This window comes from Elephantulus edwardii, unplaced genomic scaffold (genome assembly GCF_000299155.1).
Source record: "Elephantulus edwardii isolate Elephantulus edwardi_28Jun2011 unplaced genomic scaffold, EleEdw1.0 scaffold00102, whole genome shotgun sequence".
Taxonomy (NCBI): domain Eukaryota; kingdom Metazoa; phylum Chordata; class Mammalia; order Macroscelidea; family Macroscelididae; genus Elephantulus; species Elephantulus edwardii.
Window position 1 is genome coordinate 9305919 of NW_006399852.1, and position 9609 is coordinate 9315527.

At 40.9% G+C, this 9609-nt stretch overlaps 1 protein-coding gene across 1 annotated transcript in view; it reads right to left on the reverse strand.

Moving 5' to 3' along the window:
* The window catches only part of ZC2HC1B (zinc finger, C2HC-type containing 1B), a 96292-nt gene that overhangs the window by 22859 nt on the left and 63824 nt on the right, over positions 1–9609 (reverse strand). Inside the window, exon 5 of the mRNA XM_006891680.1 lies at positions 7297–7405. Coding sequence (XP_006891742.1) covers positions 7297–7405 — 109 coding nt within the window. The remainder of the gene's footprint in view (positions 1–7296; positions 7406–9609) is intronic.

The window sequence follows — 9609 nt, forward strand, 5'->3', positions numbered from 1 at the left end:
TAATTGGGATGGGAGTGTCGGAGACAGTGCGATTGGCACAGGACAGAGCGGAGTTTAGGGCTGTTGTACATAGGGTTGCTATGAGTCGCAGGCGACTCGACGGCACATAACAACAACAAACAACACCTCTGAGATTGCAGTGCAGCTTCTTGCCAGTAGGCTACCTGAGCTCCCTTTTCAGCCATTCAGTGTTGCTTTGTTCCATTTAGAGAGCAGCTTCTTGGTCAAGGTGTTGGTTTCACCAAAGCATAATTAAGTGTTCTGGGAATTCCATTCTTCTCAATAGTAGTCATAATTTGTGATGACCCACGCAGTCAAATGTCCTTGAATAACAACAAAACACTAATAAATATCTTTTTTTAAAAAAAATTATTTTAATGGAAGTTTACAGAGATTTTGAATTTCCATTCACTCATAGTTGCACACTTTCCTCCCTGCTTGCTCTTCCCCCCAGTTTGCTTTTCTCTTTGAAAAGTAAAAGAAAAAAAATCATTGTTATAAAGCTCCACCCCCCACCCCACCCCCAGTCCACTCCACTATGCAGCTTTCATTCTGGACTCTTGTCATGACAACAATATCTAATCATATATCCTTCCTAAACGGTTCTCTCCCTCAACTGTTTCAAAGCAGTATATATTATTTATCCTCTCTTAGTTTCCTTTCATCTAACACCAATGTGACATTAAAAAATGATATCCCTTGTGTACACACAGCTTTTCCCAATTCAGCTTGAATTTCTGGAAGTTTCCTGTTGAGGTACTGTTCTGGCAATTTTTAAATAATCTTCAGTGAGCGAACTGGGGGGCAGGGGGAGAGGGCTGGGCGGGGAGAGAAGTGCAGCAATGAATGAATGGAAATCCAAATTCTCTGTAAATGTTCATTAAAATTATTAAAAAAATAATAATCTTCAGCAAGATTTTACTTGCACATGACATTAACAATATTGTCCCAAAATTTCCACATTGGATTGGTTCATCATCTGAAGAATGGGGACAAATATGTATAATCTCTTCCAATCAGCCACATTGCTGTCTTCCAGATTTTTAGCAAAGACTAGTGAACATAGTCATGGCATCATCTGTTTGTTAAATCATGTCAATTGGTATTCTATCAATTCCAGGAACTCTGTTAATTACCAATGCCTTTTTTGCAGCTTGAATTTCTTCCTTGGTCACTCTCTAACCTGTCAAGTTCTTAGTCACTTTTTAACTTGTTAGGTCACTCTTTAAGAGAAAGATGGGCAGTCTCCTCTCTTGTGATTTATAATCTTCAAAAACACAGTGGAATGTCATCTATGAGCAATAAAAAAATACAATAGGTCCTTATAAGGAGCTCGGGTGATATCGTTGTAATTGTTATGTGCCATCAAGTTGCCTGCAACTCATAGCAAGTTGCCTGCAACTCATAGCAACCCTATGTACAACAGCCTTAAATCTTACTCTCCCCTGTGCCAATCTTACCGTCTCTGACACACCTACCCTCAATTACCCCAGCCACTGAATCAATCTATCTCATCGAGGGTCTTCCTCTCTTATACTGCTTCTCCACGCTTCCAAGTATGACCAAGTCCCTCTTCAAGGACTGGTCCCTACTTGCAACATGTCCAAAGTATGTCAGACGAAGCTTCAGAATACTTGCCTCTAAGGAGCAGCCTGGTTTAACTCTCTCCAGTACGAAACTGTTCATTTTCTTAGCAGTCCATCGCATATTCAATACTCTTCTCCAAAACCACAGCTTAAAGGCATCAATTGTCCTTCTATCATCCCTAGTCATTGTCCAGCTCTCTGATGCATAGCAAGTGACTACAAAGACCATGAACTGTATCAAGCACACCTTAGTCTCCAGACTGACATCATTGCTCTTCAGTACTTTGGAGATATCTCTGACAGCAGACTTTCCCAATGCAATAGATCTTTTAATTTCCTGGCTGCTGGTGCAAAGAGTGTTGATTGCCAAGCAAACTGAAGCTGTTAACAATCTCAGTCTCTTCACATCCATCATGATACTGCCAATTGGCCCAGTGGTGAGAATCTTTGTTTTCTTGTTATTGAGCTTCAATCCATATTGAAGGCTGCAGCAAGTACTTTAAGTCCTCCTCAGTTTCAGCAAGCAGGTTTGTGTCATCTGCATAACACTGAGTGTTAATGAATCTTCCTCCAATCCTGATGCCAAATTTCTCATAGAGCCCAGCCTCCCAGATAATCTGTTCTGCATATAGATTGAAAAGGTATGGAGATAGGACACATCCCTAGCATACACCCTTCCCATTTTTTTTTTACCCTTCCCAATTTTGAACCATACTTGCTCAGTTCAGATGACTGCCTCCTGGTTCAAGTATAGGTTTTACAGAATCATGATCAAGTGTTATGGGATTCCCATTCTTCTCAGAGTCAGCCACAGTTTGTTGTGGTCCACACAGTCATATGCCTTTACATAGCCAACAAAACGCAGATACACATTCTTCTAGCACTCCCTGCTTTTAGCCACGATTCATCTAACATTAGCTACAATATCCCTAGTACCATGACCCCTTCTAAATCCAGACTGCACTTGTGGTAGTTCTCTGTTGATGTGCTGTTCCAGTTATTTTTGTATAATCTTCAGCAGAATCTTGCTTCCATGTGATATTAATGATATTGTTCAATAATTTCCACACTCTGTCAGATCACTTTTCTTTGGAATGGGAACAAATATAGATCTCTTCCACCTGGCCAACTACAGATTTCTTGGCACAACTTAGTGAGTACATCTAGGGCAGCATCTGTTTGTTGAAATATATCAATTGGTATACTGTCAATTCCCGGTAGAATTGGTAGAATATTTCTATAAACTTTTGCAGTCAGAGATTGATTGAACATGCAATCAAGATGTATTAATAATAATGAGAGACTGAAACGCAAAATTTGGGAACAGACAATATGGATCAGTAGTTGGAAAACATGGACTTGGTGACAGAAATGAAGCTGGATATTGAATTATAGAATTTTGTATAATCAACAATTTATTCATTGCAAATACATTTTATAAGAAACATAAATGCAGGCTTTACACATGGATTTCACCTGATAGTATACATAGGAATCAGATGATTACATCTGAAAGAACCACTGGAGAAGATCGGTATCAGCTGTGAAAACTAGGCCAGGTGCTGATTGTGAAACAGACCAACTACTCATTGCAAGTTCAAGCTGAAGCTAAGGAAAATTAAATTAAATCCTCAGAAACCAAAATCTGACCTTGAGTGTATTCTGCCTGAATTTCAAAACCATCTCAGAAAAAGGTTTGAGGCCTTGAACACTAATGAGCGACGATCAGATGAGTTATGGGAGGATATTAAGAATATCATCCAGGAACAGTGCAAAAGGTCAAAGACAGAGGAGGAAGAAAAGGCCAAAATGGATGTCAGAAGAAACTCTAAATATTGCACTAGAATGCCGAGAAGCCAAAGCAGAGGGAAGAAATAAAGATATTAAGGAGCTAGTGATATAGTCTATGGGAAATTGTGCTACCCACCCAAAGACTGCCTCTCTGGTATTTTGAATCCATTAAAGACTCTACAAGAAAAATACGGTCAATCCCCTCTTATGCAATTTACAGCCTCTGAAAACCCACTGAAGACATGATTATAAGTCACTTCCAACTCAGTAGAAATGAGAGTGTGAGTGACTCAACTCATTCTAACAACAGATAGGTCAACAAAGTGAGCAACATCACCAGGGAAATATATATATGCTGAAACCACAAACCACATGAGATAAAAGGGCAGCATTTGCCTAGAGATGAAGCTCAGAAGATGAGAATGGTAATTAAAGGGAGGCAGTGGAAGGAATTCTGTTACATTGTGGGGGTTTATAATCAACATCATGATATAAGTGTACCAAATCTAGAATGCAAGACTAATTTGCTCTGTAAACTTTCACCCAAATCACAATTTTAAAGTTGTTTTTTTTTTACAAATCACAATAACTTCTAATCTTGCATCATTACTATAATGTTATTTTAGGTGCTGTCAATGGATTACCATTCGTTGAGACGCTATTAACCTATCTGAACCTTGCCCTATTCTGTGCAATCCTCATAATCTCCAATCTACTGATGCCCACTGTAAGAGTCACTGTGTCAATCTACCTTGTTGAAGATCTTTTCTTCTTTCTCTGACCCTCTACCTTCCCCATCTTGATGTATTTTCCCAAGGACTGGCCTTTCCTAACAACATGCTCAAAGCATGTGAGATGGAATTTCACCGTCATTGATTCTAAGCAGCACCGTAGTTTTACTTCTTCCCAGATGGACTTGTTTATTCTTTTGGCAGTTCACGTGTATTCTACTCCAACACCACAATCCAAAGAAGTTGGGATTTAAAATGCTTAGGATAATGACATCAAATCACAAGATGGCCACAACTGTATTTGATCCAAAAAATGATAATAATTGCATAATACAGAGAATTATGATTTAGCCTGGTTGATACATATTTTGGAGGCTATACAATTGAAGCTATGAGGGTCACTGCCAGTTTTGAGGTAAGCACCCCTGTTATGACTCTGATGGTCAAGATATTTGGTTGTTAGGCAATGTGCATGATGTCTTTGCTTTCTATGCAGTAGAATTCATTTCTACAGGGCATCAGTCCATAAGTTTCCCCATTTCAGTTACTGCTATATTTTCCACATTTTACAAATTCAGGTCTAGTCCAGATTCACTTTGTCTGTCCTGCCTAATTCAGGAAGTTGTTCGAAGCCCTGCTTCTGAGTTCTAATTTAAAACTTTCCATTTATGTCTTACTGCAACTTTGAAGTTGAGTTCTAGGAAGGAGCCTCTCTCGCATTTCCAGCACACCCCTTGACTTGTCTACTCCTATTCTTAGTCTCATTCCAGAAGGCAGTGGCTCTAGACCTTTGATGCTGACATATGATTTGATTTTGCATATGATCAAACTTATATAACCTTGCTATCCTTCTTGGGAAATAAGCTGTACTGTTAAACTTAAAGGAGTGCTTTTCACTTGGAAACCAAAGTGAAACACACTGTTGTCAAGTTGATTCTGACTCATGACAACCCTCCACTGAGTGTCCAAAGCTTCAAGTCTTTATGAGAGGACACATCATCATCTAACTCCTACAGAGCAGTTGGTGGGTTTGAATTTTTAACCTTTTGGTTAGGAGTCTAACATATAAGGCACTTTATTATATCCTTTGAGAAAAAGAAGAAACTTCATATTGTACAATTTGATGGGGGGGGTCAAGAAAATGGGAAGAATCTATTCTCAAAAATCAGTGTATTCGAATTTTATAAATAGTCTTTTTTTTTTTACAAAAAGAATTAGTCTTTTCAGAAGGATACTAATCATACATGTGAGAGAAAAAAAAGTTTGTTAGTCAAGGTTTTACCAAGAAATGCACCTATAGTTTGAAATTTCTTCTTTCTCAGTGAAAGCTAAAATCTACTTCATTGCTATTTTTTTTACAAATCAAGAAAAACCTAATGGCTTTGGTTTACAAGGTTATGGGGGACTTTGGAAAATATCACTCTAGTTTTTAGCTTCTAATAAAAAAGCAAGTCAAAAGGAAGTAAAATAAGAATAGTAATGAAGATTTTGGTTTTGTTACTTTATAGAGTGTGGGACTGATCCAATGATGCCACTGAGTCAATTCTAACTCATGGAGACTCCACGTGAAAGAGCAGAATTGTTCCATGAGATTTTCGGGGCTATGCTTACAGGAGGACTCCTGCCAGCAATGACAAAAGCATCCTGCTGCTAAACAAGAGGTTGGCAGGTCAAACCTACCAGCCACTCTTTGAGAAGAAGATAAGAGAGTCTACGTTGCTAAAGATTTGCAGTGCTGTGAACCCAATGGACAGTTATGCCTTGTCCTGTAGTATCACTACAAGTAGGACTCAGCTCAGTGGCATTGGGTCTGGGGTTTCTGTCCATTTTTATGACAGTGGATCACAAGTCTTTCTTCTGTGATACCGGCTTATACATCCAAACCACCAACCTTTAGATTTGTAGTCAAGTGCAACATTAGTGCAACCAAGAGACCTCTCTCTGATAATACCTTCAAAATAGGAATCCTGATTGTTGTTTTTAGGTGCTTTTGAATCAAGTGCGACTCTATGAACAACAGATCTGAACTGTGTTCTATCCGGTACCATCCTCACACTTCCTGACACATTAGATCCTCTTCTGGCAGTCATTATGTCAATCCACCTAGTCAAGGGTTTTTTCTCCTTTGCTGACCCTTGCCTTTCTGAGCATCATGTCCCTTTCCAAGGAACAGCATCTCCTCTTCTCCAACACCACAGTTCAAAAGCATCGACTCTTCTTCGGTCATTCTTATTCATTGTCCAGCTCTCAGATGTATAGCAAGTGATTGGAAAGACCATGACCTGAATCAGATGCACCTCAGTCCTCAAACTGACATCATAACTCCTCAATAATTTGGAGAAGTTCCTAACTGCAGACTTCCCAGTGCAATACATATCCTGATTTTCTGATGAAGTTGTTGACAGTTTCAATCTTTTCTCAGTCTTATCATTATGTTGCCTATTGGGCCAGTGGTAAGAATCTTTGTTTTCTTGACACTGAGATGAAATCTATACTGAACACCGTATTCTTTAATCTTCTGCAACAAGCCCTTCAAGTCCTCCTCACTTTCAGCAAGCAAGGTTATGTGGTCTGCATAACACAGGTTATTGATGAGTCTTCCTCCTATCTTGGTGCCATATTCTTCTTCACAAAGTCCAGCTTCTTGAAGAATTTGCTCAGCCTTTTTAGAAACTGCCAGTATGTGTTATAAATTCATTTTTACTGACTTTAATCTTAAATTTAAATGTTGTATTTATTATTATAGCCTATTATAGGATGGAAGCAGGAGCAGCATCCACTTCCGAAATGGCTTGCCTCCGGAAACTCTATGTATGAACAGTGCTTAGGCCTGTCGTTCATAGGGTCGCTATGAGTCATCTACAACTCGACAGCACCTAACAACAACAACAATATAGGAAGGAGGATAGCACAACTATATCTAAGTTAGCTCTGTTGTGTGTCTTGGACAAATATGCTCTGTGAGGCTCGAGTTTCCTTTCTATGAAATGTACATTCAAGTATCTGGAGGAAGAGGAAGTGTAAGTGGAATAGATCTAGTCCATAATGAGCACTATTATGGTGGTTATCACCACCCAGATATTCTTACATACAGAAGCAACCTTGAATGTCACTACAATGTTGGCCAACTTCTGATCTTGGTCCTTTCTGATCCACCCCCAGCGTCCAGCTTGCTGGCTCCGACTCACCTGCCTGCTGTGGGCCCACATTGGTGGTCCCCGAGGCTCTGTTCTGTAGCAATGCTCCCACTGCACTTGTTATAGTCGGCTCCTTTTGGGGACTCACCTGTGCCCGACCCTACAAAGAAGGAGAGAGGGAGAATTCTGGAATCTCAGGTATCACCTGGAAGGGAGACCAGTTTCCACCAAGCCAAGCAGATCTTCTTTGGGAATCCCTGGTCCCCAGGGACCCAGACAGAGATACACCCTACATCCCAGTAAACACAATTCTTGTCTCCCTGCTGGTACTCAAAAACTATATATAGAGTTTTGGGGGCTGTTGCCTCATAAATAAACCTTGAGGGGAAGTGGTGGTACTTTAATCCTATAAAACTGGCCGTTGTGGAGACATGAGGTAATTGAATGTCAACAAGGGTAGTTATGGAACAGTTTACTCGTTCGTTCCACTTGAAGATGATTTTGTTTTTTAACACACAGACAAGAGAAGAAAAACAGAGATTGGCAGGCAGCAAATGTTTGCAGCATGGAATCCCGACATCCCTGCCGGTTCCCCCAGCAGAGGCACAGCTGATGTGTCTGGGAGGCGAGCAGGGCAGCGCAGCATAGCTACGTGCAAACAAAACAAGCACCAAAAGGTTTCTGAAGAGCCCCCTTTCCTCCCTCGTTCCTGGTCCAACCTCCATTTCCATGGAAACTGCTGTTTAAAGATAACCTGTTACTCCGAGTGAGAATTCTCACTCGGGCAAGGGTGGCAGGGAGATTACAGCAGGCAGTTTGTTCCCCATCCAAACAAAGCAAGCTATTTTTAGAGGCCCATATTGGAACTCTTTTTTGGGGTAAGGGTATGACACATTTTCTAAGTTGATTATGTTTAAAATAGAAACATATTTCTGCCGGGCTGCGAGCAGCCCTTCAAAGAGAGCGAGGACCCTTCTCTTTGTGTCCCACTTGTGAATAAGCTGTGCTATTAGGCCAGGCCCAAGTCTGTGCAGCCGGTAGAGGAGAAACAAACAGAGCTGTTCAGATATACTCTAGGGTGACTGAAGGAATTCAGAAAGCCAGCGTGTTGGGTTGTGTTTTGTTTTTTTTTTTTTTTTCTTCTGTGTTCCCAATCACCACTTAGCTCTGGAAAACAAGGAGAGGAAGGAGGCCAAGTCACTGGTTATACTCAGGGTGTGCAGATGGCCTTCCTCAGGAACCAAAAGCGCTGACGTCTGCGGCTCACTGTGTTCTGGGCTCCCCCGGGGCTGCTGAGCTGGGGGCCCCCGCACAGAGGAACCATCCCCACGTTTGGAGTGGAGGGAGACCTGGAAACCTGGCCAACTCGGAGCCGAGCTTTCCAGCCCAGGGCAGTCACAGGCCTCCCAGAAAGTGTGCTTAACCGGCCATCAGGAAGCAACTTCTTAGAGAGGGAAGGAAAAATGCAAAAAACAGCTTGTTGTGGAGTGGACCCCACTTCTGCATCCCCATGCAGGTTCGCGTATGACGGAGCCCCGCAGGGTTTGCAGTGACACATTTTTCAAAAATAGGCCCACCACGTCTCCCCCCACCCCTCAAGGGCTCTCTGAAAGAACTCGAACTGCCAACCTCTGGTTGAGCTCTACAACATCAAGAGCCTTCTTCAGAGAGGGTGAAGGAGGGGGCCAATTGGTTTTAGGATGGAGGAATTGACCTTTTTTTAAACACAGCTACATGCAAAGTACTGAGCAAAGCACTTCATGGTATTATGGGACACCCTCCCAGCAACTCCTAAAGATGTACACTGTCGACATAATTTTTTTTAAGTTTATCACAGTTCAAAGCTATCACAGAAGTTATACAATTCCTTCCTGTACATTTTTTTTAATTTTTAAAATATTGTTGATTTACACATACTAAGTATTGAATGAAAATGATCAAGAGTGTAACCAGTGAATATTTAATGCGTTTTTTAATGTTGGAGTTTTATTTTTTTCATATGCAAGTGAATTTCCAAGCATTGTAATTCATGCCTTGCTTGCAGTTAGTAATATACAGCTCATCCACCGTAGAACTGAAATTCACACCTGCCTCTGGATTTCAGAGCCCTGGCCCTTTCTACATTTTACTATTATGTGTTGAGACACCACCATTCCAACGCTTCACTTTGCTCCTTGTTTTCCTAGCTGTAGATTTATAGTATTGTTATCTGTCCAGGCTCTGGAGCCAAAAACTTTATTGTCAGCCTTGACACCCCTCCCCCTCCTCCTTTTACTGGTTATCTAATCAGTTTTTCAGGCCCATAATTTCTTTCCCAAACTCTGTGTTTTTCTCTTACACACACACACACACACACACACACAC